A 26442-nucleotide genomic window follows, 5' to 3' on the forward strand; every position below is an offset into this window, starting at 1 on the left:
GCTCAAGCAACAAAAGAAAAACACAGATAAACTGGAATTCATCAAAATTAAAAACAGCTGTACTTCAAAGGACACCATCAAGAAAGTGAAAAAAAAAAGATTGGGAGGAAATATTTGCAAATCATTTATCTGATAAGGGATTCATATACGCTTCTTAACTGTGAGACTCTTCAGAGGCTTAACTGTAAAGCACATGCATCATGAATCTCCATGAGAAATGGTAGACTTCTGTGACCACGAGGGCCTCTTCCTCTTACAGGAGAAATGGCTGCCTCGGAGCCGTCTCTGGGAGATGCTGATAGAAGTAATGAAGGCTCAGAGAGGTAAAGTAATTGGTCCAGGGTCATGAGAAGAGATGTTAGCATGGCTAGGTCTAGAGTGCCAGAGCCCTGACAAAGTCTAGTTTAAAGGAAAACCTCCCCTTGGACAGTCACTCACTGGGATTCCATGGGAAGACCACTATCCTGTCAGTCAGATAAGGGCTTTAAAACAAACAAAGGATTGAATAGGCATTTCTCCCAAGAATATATACAAATGGCCAATAAGAACGCAAAAAGGGGACTTCCCTGGCAGCGCAGTGGTTAAGACTCCGAGCTTCCAATGCAGGCGGCAGGGGTTCAATCCCTGTTCGGGGAACTAATATCCTACATGCTGCATGGCATGGCCAAAAAAAACCAAAAACCAAACAAACAAACCAAAAAAAAAAACAAACAAAAAACAAACAAAAAAAAAACACAAAAAGAAGTTCAACATTACTAGTTATTAGGGAAATACAAATCAAAACCACAGTGGGATACTACTTCACACCCACTAGGATGGTTATGATTTTAAAAAAAGACAGTATTGACGAGGATGTGGAGAAACTGAAACCCTCATACATTCCTAGCAGGGATATATAATGGTGCAGCCACTATGGAAAACAGTCTGGCAGTTCCTCAAAAGTTAAACATAGAGTGACGATATGACCCAGCAATTCTACTTCTAAGTGTATACCCATGAGAATGAAAACATATGTCCACTCAAAAATTGTATATTCATGTTCAAAGCAGCATTATTCATAATAACCCCAAAGTGGAAAAAGCCCAAATATCCATCAATTGAGGACTATATGTGTTACAACCATACAAAGGAATATTAATCAGCCATAAAAAGGAATGACATAGTGATATATGTTACAACATGGATGAACCCTGAAAACACTATGCTAAGTGAAAGAAGGCACTCACAAAATAGCACATGGTATATGATTCCATTTACATGAAACGTCCATAATGGGCAAATAGAGACAGAAAGCAGATTATTGGTTGCCAGGGACTTGGGGGATGGGGCAGGGAGAGGGGGAATGACTGCTGATACAGAATTTCTTTTGAGGGTGATGAAAACGTTCTGAAATTAGCTAGCAGTGAGGTGGTCCAAACTTGCGAATATACTAGAACCCACTAAATTGTATACTCTAAAAGAGTGAATTTTATGGTATGTGAATTATATCTCAATAAAGCTGTATTACAAAAAAGAAAAAAAAAAGCCTCAGAAACCATCCTCACCTCAGAACAGGAAGTACCAAATGGAGGTTGGGGACAGGTGTCAAGAAGCCCCAGCGAGTCCCTCAGCTCGGTACAGTACACTGTGTGCTGAGAGCAGACAGATCTGCGTGTGGCAGCACTGTGGTCAGAATGAACGACGAACCACAACCCCCAACTCTTTTGCTCACTCAAGAGGCTGCAGTGGTGCGTGTATCAGAATAATAGCATATGTCCTAACTTACCTGTTCTAAGAATAAATGATTTCATACCTTATTATTAGAAAATAGTTGTTGAAAAAACACCTCATCTGATCACCAAGGCTGACGATATGGAAAGTGATTCACGTGCATTTTGGACAAGGAGTGAACCAAAATATATTCTTAAATTCCTCCACTGAAAACAAACCTTGGATCAGTAAGGGAATAGGGAAGCCTTAAAGTTCCCCAGAGCTAAAATAATTAATAACAACAACAACAACAAGGGCTAACATTTGCCAATTACTATGTGGCAGGCACTGCTCTAAGTGCTTTACAAGTATTAACTCAGTTAACCCTCACAATAACCCTACAGGCTAGGTGCTATTAACCCATTTTACAGATGAGGATACTGAGTTAACTAACTCGTCCAAGGTTATATGGAGGCAGTCTGGCTCCAGAGTCTGCACTCTCAGCAATGCCACTTCCAGGCGTCTCTTCTGGGATGACCACCACGGAGGGGTGGTAGTTCAGGCATGAAATTAGACTTGTGTACCACACAGCAATTGGCCAACAGCTCCAGGCCACCTGCTTGACATCTTCCAGGGGACCACAAACCACTTCCTTCAGCACATGGGCAGGCATTTCTACCCTCCTCTGGCTAGAGGCTCACTGCTCTTGTGTGAATCCTACTCCACAGCAAAGGGAGCAACCAGTTTGCAGACAGGGAGACTGGAAGCTAAGCCAATTAGAGAACTATAGGCTTTTGAGAAAGTAAACTGAAATGTTCCCCAGGTGCCCGTGTTAAGAGTCAGAAGGCACATCTTCAAGGATAAGCAGAGGGTGCAGGTGAAGAAATGATGTTCACATGTGTGTGGGGAAGTGAGCCCTTGCATACCCTACTGATGGGAATGTGAACTGATAAAGCCGGTTGGGGGAGCAACTTGGCACTATTGGCCCCAAATTCCAAATGTACATACCCTATAATCCCACAGTCCCCAGTTCCACTTCTAGGAATCTAGCAAACTGCAGAAGGAAATAAGTGCAACAATGTTCACTGCAGCACAGCTTGAAATGGCAATACCTTGGACACAATGTATGTTCATTTATGGAGGGGTAGTCAAATAAATCATGGTCTAAAGCAATTACAGGCATTAAAAAAAAATCAGAGGCATATATGCAATATGAAAAGAAGTCTACAATATATTAAGGTTTTAAAAAAAGGTGCATGTTGTTAAAGAACTACATATAAATTATCCCATTTTTGCTTTAAAAACAAATAGAAGAAAATTAAGAACCCTACCCATACCAACAACTTTATGTATTTTATGTGTGTGGATGTAAGTTTATACATAGGAGTTATATTACTATATCTATAAATTTGCAGCATAAGCAGAAAAACCAACAATACACAAACCACAAACTTTCACTTTTTCCTCTAAGTATTTTTGTATTTCTCTATTATTTACCATTGTTATGAGCGTGTGTTATTTTTGTGTAATTAAAAACTGATGTGAAAAGGTAAAAAGTACCTCAAAGTCCAAAGAAAAGCAGCAATCGGGTCTAAGAAAGGGATTGGAGAGACAGCCAGATTGGTCCTTATGCGAAATCAGGCCGGTGCAGGTTTTCCGCTCCCAGCTCCCACCCACAGCAACAGCAGCAAGGGGATTTGCATATTTAAAGACAAGGGACTCAAGAAAAAAAGAAAGAAGTACACAGGATGAACTTCTCACACTGTTCGACTCTATATTCAAGTCCCAAAGAGCTACCGTGCTCCAACATCCCAGTGTAGAAAGCCAAATATTAACTTTCTCTCCCAAATAAACCACAAAAGTGTAAATCTGATCAATAAACTAAGCTATGGTGTTTTCCATTGTGTCTGTGTTTGGTTGGGTTTTGATACGATTGGAGTGAAACTGCCAGGTGGAATTTTAGATGAGGAAGATTAATTTTTAAACGGCAAACAAAAAGCAGTATGTACAATTTTGAAAAATATGATTATTTTCTCCATGCACCGCGTGTGTCTCTGATCTGCAATAATGTGTAACAAAAGTGTTACAATGTAAGATCTGTCTTGCTCCATATTTAAAAATCAAAACAGAAATGTTTTGATAACTTCACTCTAGGATCCACCCTTCCAAACCACAAATATTCTTGTAACGTCTTACATTCACTCTCATCTCTTCCAAAACAAGTTTAAATTCTTTAAAACACCTAAGATCGTGAATCAAAACCGAGCCATGGCTCTATGAGGGTGATGACGGCACCAGGAACAGAAGATATACAGCTCATCTGCTTTCCCACAGAAGAAAGTATGGAAAGATGAAAACCAAAAGTAAATAAATCCAGCTATGGGAATGTAGCTGAGTAAGCGAAAGTATCCCCAAAACCCCAAAAACCCCATCCAGGCAAGACTTACAAGTCTGAGGGGATGACCTACTTTAATTCCCACACTGGGAAAGCCCAGAATTGTATCAACAAGCGGCAGAATTCAATAGGATGAGACTTGTTTCCCTTCTCCTTACCTCCCATGTTGCAATGTTCTGGATTTATTTGTATTTCTTTGTTTGTGGTTTCCACATTTGCATGTGGGTTTTTGGCCAGACTTTGCTCCACCTAGTGGAACGTCAAAGGATGGGCCAAAAGGGAGGTGCCCACTGGCAGACCTCAGCCTGACTGTTGTATGCGGCTGAGTGGACAGGTCACCAAGACCCGCTGTCACCGTTCCCTGCCACCCAGTGGCTGCTCTGTCTGTGCGGTTATAGTGGGATCGGTGGCCCCAGCAGAGCCCACAGTTGGGGTGGTAGGGCAAGGAATGAACCCACCTGGTCATTGCTCCACCTGGTCCTGATGGTCCCTCAAACGTCAGTCCAGCAACTTAAGGCAAGAAAGAAAGAGGCCCTCAGGTGTACGGATGGCCAGGCATTCAAAAGGCTGTTGGAATTCTGAATCCAAAGCCATCTAAGTTACCCACAGCACCCACAGAGTAGCCAGCTTGTGCCCAGCACCCACAGATGAGGGGCATCCTGGGACCTGGAGGAGAGGGCTCTCCTCCAGACACAGCTCTGGTAAGATCCAGGACCGTCAGCTTCCCTCGTGGCGACCTGAGAACATCTAACGGTTTCTGCAGGCTGAGCGTGTGTAAGAACAAACTAACATTCGTGAGGCCGAAAGTGAGAGGAGAGCCAAGATCTGGAATGAGGAAAGGAAAAAATTCTAAGAACATGACTCAGTTCAGATTGGTGGTGGGACCATGGAGGGCACAGAAATGAAAGTGACTGGCCATAAGGCTTTCACTGGGACGAAAACAAACGTTCTTAAAGTGAAACCACAAAGGCAGACCAAAGTGAGAGGAAAGAAGGTTTAAGATGGGGTGACTTAAGGAGGCTCACCTGCTTACTGAACCACAGACTAAAAAAATGTGCTTTTGTCAAAACAGTTGATGTTGGCTGACGATGATGAGCTGACTGGTAACACATGTCAACAAATCTGAGAGACATCAGGATTCAGGACACTAAAGCTTTAAACTGTCCCACCTGAAATTTGTCGTCAGAGGTTATTTCACACACATCTTTTCATAGGAAGGCTGACCTCAAATCCCACGATACTGGGCAGGAGCTGGTAAGGGGATAGCAGGTACCACAAAAGGGTTTCTCCACCTTGGCGCTACTGACATTTTGCGGAGGACAATTCTTTGCTGTGGGGGACTACCCTGAGGACACTTAGCAGCACCCCTGGCCTTCATACAACAGATGCCAGTAGTGCTCCTGAGTTACGACAATCAAAAATGTTTCCAGACACTGACAAATGTCCTCAGGCAGGGGCAAAATTGTCTCCAATTGAGAACCACTATTCTACATAGGTTCACCATGAAGAGTTACCTACATAGGTAAAAGATCACAGGGACAAACCTAAACTCAGATATAGAACAGAATCAAGGAAGTCACTTCCAAACTCCCCAAATCTCAGTTTCTGAACCTAGTTTGAGAGTTGACACTAACGTACCAACCACAATGCACTCTTGAGGACCACCAATAAGAATAGCAGTGATAAGTATTATATTTAATAACCATGAAGTATATTCCAAAAGCTTTACATATATGTCTTTTCAGGTCCCAACAAACCTATAAAGTACGTGCTACTTTTATTTATTTATTTATTTATTTATTTATTTATTTATTTATTTATTTATTTATTTAGGCTGCATTGGATCTTCATTGCTGCATTCAGGCTTTCTCTAGTTGTGGCGAGTGGGGGCTACTCTTTGTTGCAGTGCATCGGGCTTCTCTTGGCGGTGGCTTCTCTTGCTGCAAAGCACGGGTTCTAGGTGTGCAGGCTTCAGTACTTGTGGCATGTGGGCTCTGTAGTTGTGGCTCGTGGGCTCTAGAGCACAGGCTCAGTAGTTGTGGTGCACGGGCTCAGTTGCTCCGTGGCATGTGGCATCTTCCCAGACCAGGGCTTGAACCCGTGTCCCCTGCATTGGCAGGTGGATTCTTAACCACTGTGCCACCAGGGAAGTCCCTAAAGTACGTGCTATTATTATTCCCATTTTATAGATGAGGAAACTGAGGCACAAAGAGGTTAAAGTAACTTGCTCAAGGATAGTAAGTGGAAGAATCAAGTTTGGAACTCAGGTAATCTGCCCCCAGAGCCCATGACCTCACCACTACATTAAACTATATTCCACCTCCACACTGGAAAACTGTTAGATCTGCATTGTCTAACAGGTAGTCAGTAGTCACATGTAGCTATTTACTCTAAATTAAAAACTGAGTATCATACCACTTTGGAAAACAGTCTGGCAGTTCCTCAAAAGGTTACACATAGAGTTATCATATGACCCAGCAATTCCACTATTAGGTATATATCCAAGAGAAATGAAAACATACATGTCTACACAAAAACTTGTACACACATGTCCATAGCAGCATTATTCACAATAGCCCAAAAGGGAACACAGCTCAAATGTCCATCAACTGATGAATGGATAAATAAAATGTGGTACATTCATGCAACTGAATATTAATCGGCCATAAAAAGGAAGGAAATACTGATGCATGCGATGATACACAAATACATCAACATGGAAGAATCTTGAAAACATTATGCTAAGTTTAAGAAGCCAGTTACAAAGGACCACATGGTGTATGATTCCATTTATACAGAATGTCCAGAATGGGCAAATCCAAAGAGACAGAAAGTAGATTAGCGATTGTAGGGGCTGGGGGAGGAGGGGGTGTAATGGGGAAGGGCTGCTAATGGCTATGGGGTTTCTTTGTGGGGTGATGAAAATGTTCTAAAATTAGATAGTGGAGATGGTCACACAACCCTCTGACTCACTAAAAAAACATTTTCTGTACACTTTAAGAGGATGAATCTTTTGACATGTGAATTATAACTCAATAAAGTTGATACAAAAAATTAAATGCCATTAAAAATTCAGTTCCGGGACTTCCCTGGTGGTCCAGTGGTTAAGAATCCGCCTTCCAATGCAGGAGACGTGGGTTCAATCTCTGGTCGGGGAACTAAGATCCCACATGCCGAGGGGCTACTACTGAGCCCACGCACCACAATTAGAGAGAAGCCCACGTGCAGCAAGGAAGAGCCCAGCACTGCAACAAAAGATCCTGCATGTTGCAATAAGACCTGACGCAGCCAAAAATTAATTAATTAATTAATTAATTAATTAATTAAAAATTCAGTTCCTTAGTTATCCTAGCCACATTTCAAGGACTCAATAGCCACATGTGGCTACAAAATGGACAGCATAGATACAGATGATTTCCAACATCACAGAAAGTTCTACTGTCAGCAGAATTTCGACAAATGGATAAAAGCCCTCCTTATCGTCTAATTGCAGCTCACCTTTCAAGTCTCAAGCTATTCTCACAGTCCTCTGCACACCCACAGGCAAAGCTTCCACCACAGACTATGTGCCACTTCCAAAAGCTCCATTTTCACTCTTTCATGCCGGAATAAACTTTCCCCCTTCCTGGTCCACAGACATCCTACTTATCCTTGTCAACCTTGAAAGCCCTGTCCAAATGCCTCTCCCTCTATGAAACCTTCCCTAAATCCCCACCTTCCCCCAGCCCTAGGCGTTGTTCCTTTGCTTGCACTTCCATTACAGCGTTGATCCCTCCAGATTACATATCAGTGTATATTATCTGTCTTTCCCACAGGATTATTAGCTCCTTGAGGACAGGGATTCTGCTACTTGTTTGAAGGTTCCCAGTGCCTAGAAATAATAATGGCCTGTTGCAAAGAATGAACATTTTGGTAAATGTCTGTTGGATTCTACTCAAAGGATTTACAGCAACTCACGGTGTTAACTTGAGAAAATTGCTCACTTTGGTATATAAAACAGGCTAAGAAAGTGAAAGAAAGAGGGTAAGAACCTGAAAGTCTCATATCCCACTATTCTACAAGGAATGAGGGTGGTCGCACTGAAATGCCATATTTAGGAAAGAAGAGTGGAGCAGGGCTTCTGGACTGAAAACTGGGGCAATGGAGGTGAGTAAAGGTGGGGAGGAAGGGGTATACTATTGGAGGGTGTGGGGGGAAGAAAAAATATCATGAACCAGGGCCCCCTTCCAACTCAAAGTTTTAAGCATGGCAGAGGAAAGGCAAGGACTGCATCTCTACAGATTTGCGCCCAGCCCATCGGCTGGATCACTTTACTGAAAAAGACATTTCTCCTAAAACTTTACTTTAAATACTACAGTCAGATTTTTCTGGTTGAATCTAACCAACAAGAGAAAGAAAGAAACTCCGCATATCTCCATCATAATTTAATTGGAAGAGACAAATGCCAAGGCCTTACTGTTTGGAGACTCTATTGCTTTTTTATATTCTTTATGGATTCAAGGAATCACATCTGAGTTGCAATAACCTATAGGAGAATTAAGTCTAAGTTCCTAATCACAGAATGGAGTTAAACTGATGAACTTATTTGGGCCAGGATGGCAAGAAATGACTGTTCCAGTGCAGAGCTGGAACCAGGGAAAGCAAGCTGCCTAATATCATATATTTGATATTAAATGCATGTGTAAAAACAAGATTGCATTATGAAAAAGAATATATGTATATACATACATATACACATATATATAAAACTGAATCACTCTGCTGTACACCAGAAATTAACACATTGTAAATTAACTATACTTTAATTTTTAAAAAAAAGACTGTACTTGATAGAGACATTTCAAGGGAAAAAAATGCAGTGAGGTACCCAAACAATTTTCAATACAGAAGGAGTACAGAGTCTCCTCCTCAGTTCGGAGCTAGCTAGAAGCCACTTGTTGAAATACGGACAGTGAGTACCTGAAATACATCCTAAGCCAAAATGGTCTCTAAATTATTTTTTCTTCACTGATTTCTGCAAGCCAAAAATCAACAAAAACCAAAACAAAACAAAAACTAAATTGACTAAATTGTGGTGGATTCAGAGTTAATAATTATAGAGTAACTTCCATTCCAAAGGTTAAAATTCAAAACACAATTCTCACTATAGATATTGAGAACTCGGCGAGAGAAAGAGACAGGCTATGAGATGGGGTTAGGAGTGTTAGGGGGAAGGGGGTCAGAAGGAGAGAGCCTACTCATTTCAAAAACTTTCCCTTCTCTGCAGGAACTGTAAGCACATAATAGCTGCTGGCCAGTGCTAGCATCCATTCAAATGGAACAAAGTACAAAAGCCACCCTGTCCCCCAAGTAAGTATCGGAAGTGCCAGGGAAATGATAACAAAACGGTCTGTGATCCACAAGCTGCAATTAGGGCATGACACTGAAGATCCCCTCCCAAACCTTCTCTCCACATCCCAGGCTTCCATGACCTGGGAAGGAAACTCCACTTTCCATCCTTCTTCCTGCTAAAAGAAATGGATCTGGTTCCCACCAGATGCCAACCACTGCTCTCCAATGGGGAGATGTAGTCCACAGGCCCAGGGCACCCGCCTCAAAAGGCTCCAAAGCCTGCACCGTTCCTAAATCAACCCCCTAGCAATGTTAATTATTGGTTATTGGAAACAGCCTTTAAAGATACTTACAGAAAGGAGCAGGTGCAAAGGAAAAGCAACAGTTTGTTCTATATTTTGTTCTCTCAGCATCTGTATTTCTTAGCTTTGTAACTTTTCTAATAAAGAAAATTTATTTCTCTTGCCAGTTTATGATTTTAACTGAGAAAACAAAGAACCCCAACAAAGCCTAAAACAGAAGAGCCCCAGCCCTAGAAAAAGGAATGTACTGGGACAGAAAATGAGCTCTATTCCTTTCACATGTTATTTCTAATATACATAAATATATTCTTTGGGAAAAGCAGATGATACGTCCACAGATAAATGAATAAACAAATTATGGAACACAACGGAGTATTATTCAGCCATAAAAAGGAATGAATTACATGCTACAACATGGATAAACCTTGAAAACATTATGCTAAGGGAAAGACGCCAGATACAAAAGGTCAAAAAAAAAAAAGCCACATATAAAAGGTATTGTAAGATTCCATTTATATGAAATATCCTGAATAGATAAATCCATAGACATGTAAAGCAGACTGGTGGTTGCCAAGGGCTGGGGGAAGGGGGAACAGGGAGGAACTGCTTGTACAGGGTTTTCTCCCCAGGTGATAAAATGTTTTGGAACTAGATAGAGGCGGTGGTTGCTCAATATTGAGAATGCACTAAACACCACTGAATTGTTCACTTTAAAATGGTTAAATGGTTTTAAACAGTTTATGTTATATAAAGTTCATCTCATTTAAAAAATTAATTAATGTTTTAAATAGAGGATACTAATGGGCATAACATGATGCTCATAAATTCCTAGGAAAAAAGATAAGGCTTTTTGGGGGCATTCTGCTTATACTCTTGACCACAACACAAAGTTCAAATGCTAAGCTGTATAGAGTCTGCCATCTTGCTCTGTGTGTGTCTGTATATGCCCTTCTGAAAAGACACAGAAGGGAACAGAAACTGAAGAAAATAGAACAGTAAAGCCTTGCCATATGCAAGGAAGGGAAGGAGGGGTGATTACCCCTACTGCACCCCACCCAACCTGGCGCCAGGAGTAACGCTCCCATTTGGGTTTCGAAATGCCAGCCGGAGCTAAAATCAGCACAAGCCACTTAGCAAGAAAAGCTGGGGCGCTCCATTTGTTGCCCGTATTGGCATCAGCACCACCCTTTGCTCAAAACCCGGAGCTGGCCCAGATCAGCATCAGAGACCGGCTCCCCAGGCCAGCCAGCCTGAAAGTAAGAGCTTGTTACAGCTCAAGTGTGCCCTGCTGCTGAGAGGTCCCAGTCTACTTCATCTCACTTGCCTTCCAAGAGTCCTGCCTCCAACACCAGTAAAAATGGGGCCAAGTGGCCCCTAGAACTTTCCCAGGTCCAGCTTGAAACAGATATCCTCTCAGCCAGCCCCTCCTCCCTCTCAGGCCCGCTCAATAACCCACGTACCCCTACCCGCACAGACATACACGCGGCATCGCTGCCTTGGAGACCTGCTCCACTGGAGGACACGAATGCGCCCCACATGACCCCGCTTGCGCCACTATCCAGTCACAGTCATCCCAGCCCACCTGACCTAACTGCCATCTCAAAGGCCCCTCACTCGCTTGGCACCATGCCTCTGCCACCTCTGTGATACCAAAACCGTCACAGGTGTCCCTCAGCTAAACACCGACGCCCCCTTAGATCCTGTCCACTCCAGGCATGGGTACCCCTCTCGGGACCCCTCAACTCTTGGCAACAACATTCCTTCAGCCCCCTCCAGCCAGGCCTCGACGCCCCCCAGGCCCCAGCCTGGCCCGGACACCCCCTCCCCCTTACCTGCGGGGGTTCAGCCCTGGCTGACAGGGGGCTGGGCAGCGCCTGGAGGAGCAGGAGCGCCATGCCACCCAGGAGCCTTCTCCTCTCCATCCCCCTCCTGCTCCTGCTCCTCCGCCACGGCGCCGCCACCTCCCTCCTCCTCCTCCCTCTCCTCCTCTTCCCTCTTCTTCCTTCTTCCCTTCTTTTCCTGTTTCACTCTCCCCTCCCGCTTCCGGCTCCGCTCCACCCCGCCCCAGCCCAAACGCCCTCCCATACACTTGGATGGTTCTCCAGTTCCAGCGCTTCATGGGCCCTTGCCCTTCGTCCATTGGTCAAAACAGCTGTCGATCAAATCGAAGTCCCGCCCCCTCGTGAAGACGGAAAACCGGAGACATCCAGCCAATGGAAAGTAGGAGGAAGCCGGGCCATCTTGAGTGCTACGAGGCGGCGTAAATGCGTCCCGCTGCGCAGAGAGTGGCGGAAGTAGCTCTGATCAGGGGCGGGGCCATCCAAAACGTGAGTTGAAAAGTCTAATTCTGGTGCCACCATCTTGAATGTGGCGGAAGTACTAGATTTCCACAGTTTAGCAAAGGAAAAGAAAGGGGTATGGTAATTCTAAAGGGTGTTGGAAAATAAGTTACTTTTATAAAGTAACCTGGCACTCTTAAAAAAAGACAACTGCAGAGACTTCCCTGGTGGTCCAGTGGTTGAGACTCCACGCTGCCAATGCAGGGGGCCCGGTTTGATTCCTGGTCAGGGACCTAGGAGCCCACGTCCTGTGTGGGTGGCACGGCCAAAAAGGAAAAAGGAAAAAACAAAAAAGACAACTGCAATCTAAAAAGCTTTTGATGTCTTTTGTCTTTAAGCACAGCCCCAGTACCAGAGTCCCTCTCTTGCTCTCAAACTGCTCAAGCAGTATCTTCGGTCAATTTGAATTCCTATGAGATAGTATCTTTACCTGAGGCACAGTGCTTTGTCACCCCAAGTTCGAGGGATGAAATTCTATTGACTCTTACTCAGAAATAGCTCTGAAATCCACCCCCACTGCTTCAATCCATGTTCTCATTTTCTGGCTAAATACAAACGGTCTCCCTGCTGTCCTGCCAGTTGCTAATTCTTCGCTCTTGAATTTCTCTCACATGTCACAGCAGGGGTGTTCTACCACCTAAAACCAAATATTATCGTCTCAGGGCTTCCCCTCTCAAAATACTTCAACTACCTACAGGATTTATTGTCCGAACTTATCAATATGGTGGTCCTTTCTGTGTCCCTCGTCCCTGTATTTTTTTTTTTCACACCTGCATACTTCTTTATCTCATCTACTGCCACTACATTTCCCACACATTCTGCTCACACCCAACAGTTAAGAGATCCCCAATGAACTGTGCTATACAATACATTTAACCTCATTTACACATTACACATACAGTTTCCCGTTTAAAATTCCTAGTTCTCATCCCCTGGTTTCTTCTTCTGAATTCACGTTAACACTTACCACACAGTGTATCTAATCTATAATTTCTGCCTGCCTGACCCCTCCGACTAAATTTTTAGCTTTTTGTATGGCACACCAGGTCTTATTCATTTTTTAAACAAATCCCTACACCCTGTACATGGCCCAACCGTGAGCTCAATCAATATTGGGAAAATAAACGAACAGATGAAGACCCGCAGCAGAAAAGCCAGCTGCCTGTAGCTGCCAATTTCCCCTCAAAAACCTGCCAAAGCATTTTAGAGCCGAGCCCAGTCTAGCCCATAGCTGGGCCCAAAGAAAGTTTGTTCTTGGCTTAAATGGTGGCAAAGTGGGAAACAGGTAAGAGTGAAAAAAATCGGTTCTGTCTCTGTCTTGATCCTGCTTTCCCAAGTGCTGCACAGGGTGACAAGTATTTTTGCCAGTCTTAAATTTCTTAGAATTTCATCCATTCCACAATCAAGCTCCCTAGGGGAGAATAAAAGATTGAGTACTAGGCAGGGGCCACATTATTTTCTTAGCACAGGGTCTCAATCCCAGCCTCAAGGAGTTGTAAGTCCTCCATATAAAAGCCAGGTATCACAGATGGCCAAAAAACACATGAAAAGATACTCAACATCATTAATTATTAGAGAAATGCAAATCAAAACTACAATGAGGGATCACCTCACACCGGTCAGAACGGCCATCATCAAAAAATCTACAAATTATAAATGCTGGAGAGGGTGTGGAGAAAAGGGAACCCTCCTACACTGTTGGTGGGAATGTAAATTGGTACAGCCACTATGGAGAACAGTAGGGAGGTTCCTTAGAAAACTAAAAATAGAACTACCATATGACCCAGCAATCCCACTACTGGGCACATACCCAAAGAAAACCATAATTCGAAAAGATACATGCACCCCAGTGTTCACTGCAGCACTATTTACAATAGCCAGGACATGGAAGCAACCTAAATGTCCATCAACAGAGGAATGCATAAAGAAGATGTGATACACACACACACACACACACACACACACACACACACACACACACACACTGGAATATTACTCAGCCATGAAAAAGAACAAAATAATGCCATTTGCAGAAACATGGATGGACCTAGAGATTGTCATACTGAGTGAAGTAAGTCAGATATGGAAAGACAAATACCATATGACATAAAAATTTAATACCCTTTAATGGAAGGCAACATAATCCAAGTAGCCTTCAAGTTAACATACATAATGTCAAGCAGACAGTAAAAAATTACTAGATATGTATAGAAGCAGGAAAATATTATAATCAGGAAAAATTAGTAAACATAAACCGACACCAAGATGATTTAGATAAATAAATAGCTAAGAAAAACTTTGTCAGCTATTGAAAGTATGTATGAATCTTGAAGGACAAGATAGATATAATAAGAAAACATTTGAGGAATCTCAGCAGAGAAAGGAAAACTAAAACAACCAAAAAATCATTAGAAGTTCTGGAACTGAAAGTACAATAGCTGATACAAAAAAAAAAAAAGTTCTGATGGGTTTAACACAAGAATGGAAATAAGAAAAAAAAACAGTTAATGAATTTGAAGGTAGATTATTTAAATTGATTTACTTTGAAGAACAGAAAGAAAAAATAAAAAGATTGAAGAACTTTACTATACCTCAGTGACTTTTGGGACAAAAACTAAGAAGAGAGCCCTCACCAGAAACCAGATTTGCTGGAACCTTGATTATGGACTTATAGCACATGAGAAAATAAATGTCTCTTGTTCAAGCCACTCAAAAAAAGAAAAAAAATACCATACGACATCGCTTAGATGTGGAATCTAAAAAAAAGAGTACAAATGAACAGAAGGGTACAAAACAGAAGTCAAGTCACAGATGTAGAAAACAAACTTATGGTTACCAGGGGATAAGGGGTGGGGAGGGATAAATTGGGAGATTGGGATTGACGTATACACACTACTATATATAAAATAGATAACTAATAAGAACCTGCTGTATAGCACAGGGAACTCTACTCAATACTCTGTAATGGCCTATATGGGAAAAGAACCTAAAAAAAGAGTGGATATATGTATACCTAAAACTGATTCACTTTGCTGTACACCTGAAACTAATGCAACACTGTAAATCAACTACACTCCAAAAAAAAAAAAAAAAAAAGCCAGGTATCATCATCATTAGGAAACCCCAATGGTTTCAATTTGGAAAACAGAAGGGAATTTTGTCCTGACTTCCTTTTCTCCCTTTACCTGAGAGCTTGAACTGAGCTACTGGACAGGACAAACACTACACCCTGCTCGGTCTGGATCAGCACTTCTCAGACCAAGGCATTTTAGTCACCCTAATCACTTCTTTCCACATCCCGCAGGAGCCAAATCAAAGAAAGCAGAGAGGCCTTACAAGACAGAGCTGAGATGCGGTTTGAGTGAACTATTTTTAATCTGCTTCTGAACTGCAACCACTATCTACTCCAGACTTTTCCAAAAGAGTAATTGTCTATGAAGAGAGGAGGAATGCCAGGAGGCTTAAGGAGCTGGGAAAGAAAGGAGAAGACTGTGGATTCTTGAGAGAACATCAGTTCAGAATTGCTTCCAAGCTCTGGCTAGCTCTGGTAATGTTTTTCCTATTTGCCTTTGGAAATAAGCAAAGCTGAAAGCAGATCTCCTGTCCTAAGGAAGCCAGCTCCAAGACACAGACTTTTCTGCTCAGACATCAGCTAAAATTAAATTGTACATGTTACAGAATAGATGAACTTTGAAAATATTATGCTAAGTGAAAAAAGTCAGACACAGAAGGCCACATACTGTGTGATTCCATCTACATGAAATGTCCAGAATAGGTAAATCTATAGAGACAGAAGATAAATTAGGGGTTGCAAGGGGCTGGGGGATGAGGGTAATGAGTGACTACTAATGAGTACAGAGTTTCTTTCAGGGGTAATGAAAATATTCTGGAATTAGAGAGTAATGACAGTTGCACAACATCATGAGCATGCTAAAAACCACTGAACTGTACGCTTTAAAAGGATGAATTTTATGTCACGTGAATTATATTTTAATTTTTTTAAATGGGGGAAAAATCAAATTGCAGCCGGTACCCTGACCTCAGGGAGGAGGCCCTTTCTCTTTAGAGCAGTGGTCCTTCAAAGTGGTCCCCAGACTGACAGAATCAGCATCACTGGGAAATTACCAGAAATACAAATTCACCGGCTCCATCCCAGACCCGCATAATTAGACATTCTAGGAATGGGGCCCTATAATCCATGTTTTGAGAAGCCCTCCAGGTGAACCTCATGCATGTTCTTAAGGACCATTACTCCAGAGTAGGGGAAACTTTTTGTGTAAAGGGCCAGACAGTAAATATTTCAGGCTCTCCATGCCACATACACAGGGTCTCACATATTCTTTTTCTTTTTCACAACTTCTAAAAAATGTAAAGGCCATTCTTAGTTCCCAGATACACAAAAGCAGATACCAGGCAGATCTGGACCCTTGAGCCATGGTTTGCCAACTCCCCGCGCCCCCTCCCCCAGAGCAACACACTCCCACACTGGGAGATCTCTGGAGCCTCAAGCAAAGACAGGTGGATTTTTCCTCCATAATAAGGGAGATGAACAATGGCCTCCGGGCACCAGACAGGTTCCCCTTATAGTTGTGATACCCTCCTCCACGCCAAGGCCAAAGTAAAACCAGATCCTGCTTTCCATCCAGGCTTTATTAACTCAGTGTGCAGACAGTTCACTGTGCTCTTTCAAGAAATGCATTCAATTCACAGTGATATCCTTTGATCAGTCAGTAAATTCGACTACACAAAACTCATACAGACATGGCCCCAGGTCAGCCACAACAGCCCCCTCTCCCCCAAGGGCCTGAGAAATCACCTAGAGCAGCCAGGCTGGGAAGGGCGAGCGGCTGCGCTTTGCTGTGTGTCCTTTAAGGCTCTTTGGTCCTGGTTGATTTCCTCTCAGAGGCATCCAAATAAAACTTCCCTTTCCTATTCAGTACACACCAGTCTTTCTTTGGTGTTTAACCCAATGGGCTGAGGAAGGGAGGTAGCCAGGAAACTATACCCACTAACATGTGCAGTTAATGCCTATCTACATCCTTTTTACTCACAGTCAGTGGATTTATCTTTTAGACACAGAGAAATAGAATCAGATATGATTTTTGGGGCAGGAGAACAAAGCCAATGTCAACAGGTAGGGCTTGAAGCACCACAAAACTCTGCTGCCTCACACAATGCCCTTTTTTTTTTTTGCACTAAAACTCCTGGGTGCCTGATAAATTCAAGTTTAGCAAGACTCCCAGAGAAGCTTTCTGACCAGGGGGCCCTGGGGAGGAGAGTGGGGAAGAGCAAAGAGGAGCCCCAAGGTGACCTGGCCTCTTCCCTCCCGCTTCCTGAAGGAGCCAGAACTACACAGGTGGAAGGTTCCCTTGCCTGAGAGCCAATGAGGAGGAAGAGAAGAGGGGCCCTTCCTCAATCCTGGCTGGAACCAGAATCCTAAAGGTTTCCTAATTTTTCCAAATGGTTTGCTTGAGTGTCACCCCCAGGTCCCAGCACCTTCTCCCTGAGAGGGTCTCAGCTCCTGGTCTCCAGGGGACAGGGGTTAGGGGAGAGCAGATAGAAGACTTGGCCTCTCTCCCCTTGTTCACGTTTATCCCCTGGAGTCCAATAAACCCAGGTGCCTGGGTAGAAGCATGATGCATCCTCCCACCCCCACCCTCATCCCCCAAAACCCACCCTGGCCTACAGGCCCTGTTGGCAAAGAGGAATGAGGCACAGGAATCCACAGTGGCTAAGGAGGAGCTGGTAAATATGGGTATGGACTGGTCCTTGCTGGGGTGGGGCATTTAGAGACCCTTATTGAAGTAGACATAAGGCACAGGTTCTCCACACTTGGCCTTGATAGTGTCTTGGAGCTCTGGTTCCAGATAGGAAACTGGCAATTCACTGAGAAGAGAGAAGGGGCTTATAAGTGTGCCACCTGGACGAGCAGCAAATTACCCTCAGATAAAATCCAACTCAGATGCCGCCTCTAAGAAGCCCTTGCCCATTTTCCATCAGAATTATTAATGACCTCCGTACACTACAGTATGTTGCTTTTACTTCTGTTGAGCCCTGACTTCATCTCCCTGGTGCTAAACTTCCGTCTTCTTCAAGATTACAAGCTCGGTGCTCAGAACACAGGAGATGTGTAGCAGTTGACTACGGAGCTGAGAGTACTAGGGAAAGGGAAACGGGCATCTTCTCCGTATCTATTCAAGCTATGCCTGGTCTCCTGGAGCTAGTCCTCCGCCTCACCCCACCGCCCCAGTCTGATGCTTACCTTCCCTTTGCCATCATCTCTCCTCACCCACCCCCTCTGCCCTTCCCAGGACATGCAAGGGAAGCGGAGAGGTCGAAGCCGTCCACCCTCTGGCAAACATCAGCCAGAGTGAGTACCTACCCTCCTGTTCAATTTCAAAGACCAGATCCAGCCAGGGAGATGGATCTAGTTAACTCAACCAGCAGGGACAGAAAGTCTCTTACTGTTCCCCCACCTTCTCTCCAAGGCAGCCTTTGCTCCACCAGGAGTGAGCAACTCATCCCTCTGCCCCTTGGAGCTCTGTTTCAGTTTACCATTCACCTGGGGTCAAGAGGCCCGGAGTTTAGACTGACAGGCACTTGTCCTTGGACAGATGCCTCCCTGCCTGCCCCTCCCTCTCTCCTTCGGGACACCAGGCAGGTCAGGGAGACCAGGGACAGGGTGCTCAGTAAAACCAAGTGAGGAATGAACAGCTGATACCATGTCTGCGGGAACAGCCCACATGCCACTGGCACCATGAAGATGAGGCTGGAAGAAAGGAGAAACCAAAGCATTAGGGAGTGTCTGGCATCTCACAGACCCACCCACACCCCATCGCTGAGTCCCTCAAAGGAAGGCGGAGCCGGCGCCAAAGCTCCTCTCCCTCCAACCCTTCTCCTGGTCTCTTGGTGCCTGGAGACTCACTCTAGCACATGATAAAATCAGCCCCCCCCCACACTCCCCCTCACACCCCACCCACCCATCATTCAAGCAGATGAAGAAGGTAATGGAGCCACCAGGGAGTGTGAGCAGCAGCCCTAATGACCACCGGCAATTCCTGATGTTTAGGGAAAGCAGCGCGGGGTGTGAACTCAGGGTCCTGCTGCTGTACTCACTGAATGCCCGGGCTGTTGGAGAACAGTGAGGGCAGAGCTTCTCAAACTTCACCGGGCATGCAAGGAACTCGAGGAGCTTGTTCAAATGTGATGCTAATTCAGTAGGTCTGGGAAAGGGCTTGAGAGTCTTTACTTCTCACAAGTTCTCAGAGGATGCGGATCCAGGACCATGTTTTACAGGATTTGGGAATCTAACAGACCTAGGTTCGTGCCCCAGCTCTGCCACTTCCTAGCTGTGCAATCTTGGGCAAGTTCCCTCTGAGCCAGCAGAGGGAGGGCAAGAGTACCTACTTTGCAGGGTTACTGTGAGGATTAAATGAGATAACACGTGTGACACATCCAGCCCATGGTCACTGCTCCCTCAGTGGGAAATCAGTTAGCAGAAGACAGCCTGGAATAACGTTAGACCTGCTAAGGATCCAATCGCAGCTCCAGCAATTACCAGCTAGAGACGCGTGGGCAAGTTTCTTCATCTGGGAAAGGAGATGATGACAGTATGTACACCTCGAGGGCTGAGAGAATTAGGTGAAAATATAGACGTGAAACATCAACACAGTGGCGGCACACAGAAAACATCCAATACATGTTAGCTTTGGTTGCTGTCATTAGCCTCATGGCCTCACAAAGCATGAGTAATGCTGGGACATGTCCAGTCAAGGGCAGGCACCTAAGAATGCTGCCAGGACTCGTGGTGCTTTCCTCCCATGTGAGGCTGGGACACTTGACGGGCCCAGGCTGTGCTGTCATTTTCTATGGCTCATCTTTTTGGATGTACTGAGATATAACTGACATGTAACACTGTGTAAGTTTACCCCCGGCGTGAGCTAACCCCTCTATCACATCACATAATTCATTTCTTTTTTGTGGTGGGATGATCTCATCATTTTTGTCTCTTCTCTAAAACTACTGAAGACCTAAGGTCAGAGGGGAGACCCTGGGACAGAAGGACCCCCAAGGGTTCCACTTTCCACTCCAGTGTGTGCACAGTGCCAGCCTGGCGCCCTCAGAAAGAAGGGGTGAGAGCGCGCCAGAGGGGCCACAGGCATTCAAGCCCGGGCGCTTTTGAAGTCAGGTAAAGGAGTATATGTTTTGCAACATGGGTGACACCAGAAGACAGATCTTGGGCACCCCACCATAGACCCCCAAACCGAGAAAATACGATACTCACAAACACCCGGACAGCAGAACCTGCAATGGGGCGTGCAGCACCCGGATTCTCTGCACACAAACAGACAAAAGAGAGACCCACGTGGGACTTACATACTTCGAGGTGAAACCCACGCCGCTCACCCAGCTAGAAACCCGCAGGCGGGAAACCCTGGCTCTGCAGGGCGGGGAGGGGGCTCTCCTTGCTCTCGGCAGACAAGGCCGAGAACTGGGCAGCCAGCGGGCACCGGGATGGGCCCTACTTGAGTGAGGTGCAGGGTGGGAGCAAGAGGGAAGGGTAAGATGGTCAAGGGCCCCCAGCATGGGTGTGTTCTGGGCAGGGAAGATGCAAAGGAGAATCCGCTCACCTTCATGCAGCGCAGTTTCTCCAGCCTTTCCATGACGACCGGCAGCAGGACTGGAAGAAACCAGGGGAAAGGCTGTGAGACTCCCCCCCCAGATCCCTTTCCGAAGTCGGATCACAGACTGAGTGATTCCCCTCCTCCCCAGGAGAAGAATGGAAGACTGTAGGCATGGCCATGCCCCATCCCTCCCCCAAGTCCTGGCAGAAGGTGCTTCCCAAACTCCTCAACCTGCACACCTGTAACAACAGGAGGACAAGTACCGCAGGCCCAGAGCACCCTTCTCAAAACTATCTTTGAAGCAAGTTTTGTATCCTGCTCTGTAACATGCCCCTGCTGACAGCAAAACCAAGGCAGGGGACTTATTTTTCTCTACCACTGTCCCCCCAGCACCCCACAGTGTGTCCAGTACATTGAAGGAACTTAAGGAATATTTGTTAAATGAAAATAACTTTCTCCACCAAATCTCTGATTAACTGACATTCCAGGAATTACAGTGTGGCTCTCCCGTGGCTCTTGGCACTCAAGCAAACCAGTCTGAGAAGCATGTCTATCGAGGCTGAGGTCCCACCCCCCACCCGAAGTGTGGTTGAGGTCTCCATCACTTGTTCCAGGGTCCCCCAGGATGGGAGGGCTTCCCCATCTTACTCATGCCAGGGGCTGCCATGGTGATCCGAGAAATAACCACTTGGGTGATGCCTATGGCCGCAGCTCTCTGAGGGCAGAAAAGAGTAAGTTGTCAGGAATGAGCTTATCCAGTATCCATAGGCTGCACCAGAGGGCTGGGTCAGGGTCAGGGTCAGGGTCAGGGTCAGGGTCAAGGCCAAGTCTGAGCTGGTAAAGAGTAAGGGATGGACCTGCCAGGGGTTGAATGACCTCACCTGACCCTCTCCCACCCAGCCACATTTTTATGGTTTCAGGACCAGAAACGATGGAGAAAAGACATGAACAGAGATATGGAGGGAAAATCGATGGGGAAGGAGGATGGAGTCAGGGAGAAGGTTTCTCAGCCCTATAGTAGAGCCCAGGCCTGCTCCGACCACAAAGAACAGGACAGGGTCTGAGGGGGAACTCCCTCCTCCCACCCCAAAGGCAGGCCTCTGCTCACCCGGGAATGACCAATCTCATTGTGGTTCCTGTCCTTCACGCAGATGCCCTGGATGAGTTCCCTAAACACAGACAGGAGGTGCTGGATATGGGAAAGGGGTGCTGGAAGACTGCCAGCGATGTGAAACACCAGGGGACCAAGGCCAGGGCACTCAAGCTCTAGGAAGCCACCTCCTGCAGCTGGCCCTTGGAGCGCCCTTCCCCACTCCAGAGAGTGGTATCCAGCCGTGACCTAGGGCAGAGGCTCAGAGAGCTAGCACTGGGCCCCAACGGCCTAGGCTGAATCCGGAAACTGCAGAGCAAGTGTATGATCTTGAGCAAGTTCCCTAATCCTTCTAAAGACACAGTTATCCGCATTTGCAAAATGGGGATAATCATGGCACCCACTTCACAGGACTTGGTGAGGATTAAACAAGATAATGCCTGCAAAGTGCTAAGTCCAGTGCCTGACACAGTGACTGCTCCCAAACAGGAGCTGTTAGTCTCAGGCCAGTGCTTGACAGCACTCCATCCAAGACCAGGTGGGTGGTGGGGACTCATTCATTCGTTGGAAGGAGCAACTGGATGGGGGAGGGGAAGAGGAGGCGAGCAGTGTGCATGCACGACTATTCCGTGGTGTGCTCTTTCTGCAAGGGCGGTTGTGATCACTTTCCATTTGCTACTAATCCCAAGAAAATGTGCCTTATAGATAGATACTGGTGATGACGAGGAAGGCACTGATGGAAACAGGGGCAACAGTAGCTAACGCTTAATGCAGCATTTTCTTACAGTCCAGGCGCCATTTGGGGCGCTTTACCTCTACTACATCATTAAATTTTATAACAGAGGAACATCTATACTTTCTCTAGTCAAGAAACAAGAGCTGTGGGACACAGCGGGTTTCTCCTTTCACCTTTCCTGCTGTGACACTTAGAGCCTGGTGCCTGGAAAACATCTATCTGCCCCTCTGGCTTCCTCAAAGCTTCTTGGTTCTGTTCTATCTTTGGACACCTCGCTCTGATGCGTTTCATTCTGTAAGGCATCCCCAGGGCTTTGGAAGTAGGTCGAGTTCACAACTCAAATACAGTTGCAGTTGAAAGGACATGAGCTAGTGCCAAACCCCACAGGTCCTCGCTCACGCCCCACCCCTGCTCCCCATCATCCACAACACACATCACAGATGAAACCTAAGTCACCCGCCACTCCTGCAGCCGTCACCGTTGGAGCCGCCAGTCCTCAGGGAACCTTCAGAAGCGCAGCTCGGCAGCCCTCCCCACACCCACCTCAGCCCCAACGAGCCACCCACTGCCTTGGTTTCTTGTCCTTCCCCTGCTAGCCTCACGGTCTGTAGGGAGGAAAAGGGATCCCTGTACTCACTGCTGTCGCATCATTGGGATGTTGACACAGTTAGCCGCAGCCACAGCGGCAAAGGGCACCCAGCGGCCCACCAGGGGCGGGGCTCTCTGTGGGAGAAGAGAACAATGGGAGTAGGTCAGGCTCCCTGGAGATGGGGGTGGAAGGGGCTTCAGGAAGATAGAACAAGAAATCAGACCTCGCTACTGCCACGCATCCTGACACCCAGTCGGGGAACCCAAACTCCCTCAAAGGGCCGAGAAAGACCAAATGGGCGCAGCCCTGCTGAATTTCCCACTACTTGGCTGGGCTCTGGCCAAACCCAACTCATCCAGACCGGAAACGGCCCCTGCCTGGTTAAAAAAAAGTTTTCCCTAGGACTTTGCTGCCGCCTAGTGGCCACCACGCCCACAGCAACCCCAGACGGTACCTTTGTCAACATGTTCATGCCCACAGCAGTGGTCACGGCAGCGGTTGTGGCAGTGATGTAGGAAACGGCCATCTGCCTAGTGGAGGAGAGAGATGTTTGGGAGCGGGGACCCTAGCTGGCTGAGGGCAGGACGATGGCTTGAGTGATAAAGGCTAGAAATGTGGCTTCATGCCTGAGAAGCTCATGTGGTCTGTCCCCAGCCTCACCTTGTGATCTCCCCCCAACTCACTCAGCTGCTCCAGTCCCCTTGGCCTCCTTTCAGTACTTTAAACACACCAAACGCCTTCCTGCTCAGAACCTTTGCATGTTGCTGCTCCTTATCCTGGGAATTCTTCCCTGGGCTCCTGCATGGCTAAATCCTTATCTTTCAAAACTCAGCTGAAATGTCAGCTCTGCAGAAAGGACTTCCCTGAACAGCCTATCTACACAGATGCCCCTCTGCTGTTCTCTGTCTTGTTATCTATTTATTTCCTTAATGGCAGCAATCACAGTCTGAGATTATTACTCTTGTTTTCCCTTTTTTTTTTTTTTTTGGCCGCGCCATGTGGCATGTGGGATTCGGGATCTTAGTTCCCTGACCAGGGATCAAACCTGTGCCCCCTGCACTGGGAGCATGGAGTCTTAACCACTGGACCACTAGGGAAGTCCCTATGCTTGTTTTCTTAAAAGACCTTAAACTCCAGAGAGCACACATGTCTTACTCAAACGTATCCCCAGCACCTAGAACCATGCCCAGCACCTAATACACACTCAAGAAATATTTGTAGAATGAATGAATGCGTAAGCGAATGAATGTTGAATTGGTCTAGGAAGAAGATACTCTCCTAGTCAGCCTAATACTTCCAAACCCTGAAAAGGGAGACCTGGTCACTTGCCCAGCGCAGGTCCCACCCAGGGAGGACTGACGGCCCTGGAACCCTTTAGAAGGGCTGTTCCCCTGAAGGCAAGAGGACAGCCACCTGCTCCAGGCCCACATGGATGGCCTGGGGTTCAGGTCTCCTACCTGACCGACGTGGGGGAAGCTGCATTCCTGTTGGTGTAGTTGACTAAGGCATTGAAGGACTGGTTCACCCACTGCCAGAAGATCACTGCCGGTATCGTCCTACCAGGAGGGAGGCCCAGAGAGGCAGAGAGGAGGATGGAAAGAGGGTTTGGGGCACACCAGTCAAACCACATTACCTGCCGCTCCCCAAGCTGTTCCCATGCTGTTTCATGCAGCTGGGCTTTTTTGCACAGCCTGTCCCTCTGACTGGAGCAACCATGCCCCCTACCCTTTCCATACATGGCTGAAGCCTGCTCTGTTGAGAGATCTCTTCTTCCTTGGAACCTTCCCAACCCTTCCCCTGCCCTTCCTGAGACACAGTTAGTCATTCTATGCTCTCTGCTCCCACCACCCCATATTCTACCCCTAACCTACCACTTGGCAAGCTGGACGGTAACTATTTACTTCTCGGTCTCAACAAAATTGGGCACCCCTTGAAGGGAGGGACTAAAGTCTTTATACTCCCCACACCTGGCCCAAGGCCTGGCTCAACAACTGGGTAACTGAATGCGTGGGGGAAGGAGCGGGAGAGGGAAGAGAGAAAGGGGGAACAACAGAGAAAGTTTCTCTCCCCAACTGGGCTGAAAGGGTGTCCCAATTTTTTTACTTGGATATTACATTATAAAAATACATTAAATTCATTGTTGAATAAGTACTTTTTAAAGAGGGAATGAGAACAGCTCATCCGTTGAGCACTCTTGAGAGGCCTGCCTCAGTTTATACAGCCAGGCACCACTATTTCCTGGCTGTGTGAACTTGGACAAGTCATATAACCTCTCCAGAACCTCAGTTCTTCATCTATAAAATGGAGATGAAAACAGTACCTCTCTGTAGGGTTGCTGAGATTAAATGAGGTGATAACATGCAAAGAATTTAACACAGTGCCTGGTAGCTGGTCAGGGATCCAGGGATCCCTGGGATAAAGACGGCTATTACTATCATCCTACTATGGCTCCCTGCCTAACAGGTCCACGCGGCTGCACCTGGCGCTGCCTTGCTCCCGGGTCGCACCTGTAGAACTGGAGCATGAAGCCCGTGATGATCATGCCCCCGGGGACCTGGAAGGACATCCGCCCAATGACGTTCATCTTGTCCCCGGTGTCAGGGTGGAAGGCCGAGTCGTACAGCTTCTTGGCGTAGAGCAGCTGCTCCACTCGCGTGCCTGGGGGCACGGTCCCCATCCTGCCACCAAGGACCACAGGCGGTGTTACCTCCTGACCCCTGGCCCCGAGTCATCCTGCTCTCAGCTCCTCCTCCTCCCTGAGCTCTCTGCCTAGCCCCTCGTCTTCCGTTTCCACCTCATCCCTAGGGAACCCACCGATGTCGCCCCAGTGCCCCCAGCCCACTCCCCTAACCGCTCACCTGCTCTTCTCCACCATCACTTTGGCCCAGTCCAGCTCCCACTCTGGTACCAGTACGGTGCGGGGGTCCGTGACATTGAAGAAATGCTTCACCCGCCCTAGGAAAGTGCACTGGTCCCAACGGGGGGGCATCGATATTAAAGCCAGACAGGTCAGCCTCCATCCTGCTCACACAATAAAACTGTGGACTTCAGGAACAGAGGAAAAATGAAGATTGTCCTCAAAGCCTGCCTGGAGGACCCTTAGCACTCCCGCTATGGTAGACTGACTGCTCTCACCAGCCGCTAGCTATCATCTGACTCAGCTCAGGAAGGGCCCAGTGAATGGTCAACCAGTCCTGAGGCAACTGGGCACCAACATGTGTTTCCTGAGTGCCTGCTGGTGGCCAGCCTGGTGCTTGATCATGCTGTGGGCGAGGCTGGGAAAAGGGACAGTACAGTGCCTGTCCTTGGGGAGCCAAGTCTGACTGGAGAGCAAGAGCCCACCTGTG

General features: G+C 46.4%; 2 protein-coding genes across 9 annotated transcripts in view; both read right to left on the reverse strand.

The window, feature by feature from the left end:
• The window catches only part of WBP1L (WW domain binding protein 1 like), a 59119-nt gene extending 47415 nt beyond the window's left edge, over positions 1 to 11704 (reverse strand). For 4 of the 8 annotated variants that reach the window (XM_036828325.1, XM_036828331.1, XM_036828333.1 and 1 more), the window contains exon 1: positions 11550 to 11704. In XM_036828325.1, coding sequence (XP_036684220.1) covers positions 11550 to 11639 — 90 coding nt within the window. In that variant the 5' untranslated portion in view covers positions 11640 to 11704. Of the gene's footprint in view, positions 1 to 1792; positions 1961 to 4542; positions 4595 to 11549 lie in introns of those variants that run through there. The other 4 variants (XM_036828332.1, XM_036828327.1, XM_036828330.1 and 1 more) reach the window with 2 other exon arrangements.
• Positions 11705 to 16687: 4983 nt separating this feature from the next.
• SFXN2 (sideroflexin 2) lies at positions 16688 to 26118 on the reverse strand. The gene is given in 12 exon segments (XM_036829140.1): positions 16688 to 17942; positions 18778 to 18825; positions 20341 to 20390; positions 20687 to 20736; positions 21329 to 21395; positions 21789 to 21849; positions 23144 to 23229; positions 23550 to 23625; positions 24553 to 24651; positions 25603 to 25773; positions 25954 to 26078; positions 26080 to 26118. Coding segments are annotated over 12 exon segments (969 nt in total). The 5' UTR covers positions 26116 to 26118; the 3' UTR covers positions 16688 to 17842.
• Positions 26119 to 26442: the final 324 nt, after the last annotated feature.

This window comes from Balaenoptera musculus, chromosome 16, assembly GCF_009873245.2.
Source record: "Balaenoptera musculus isolate JJ_BM4_2016_0621 chromosome 16, mBalMus1.pri.v3, whole genome shotgun sequence".
NCBI lineage: Eukaryota > Metazoa > Chordata > Mammalia > Artiodactyla > Balaenopteridae > Balaenoptera > Balaenoptera musculus.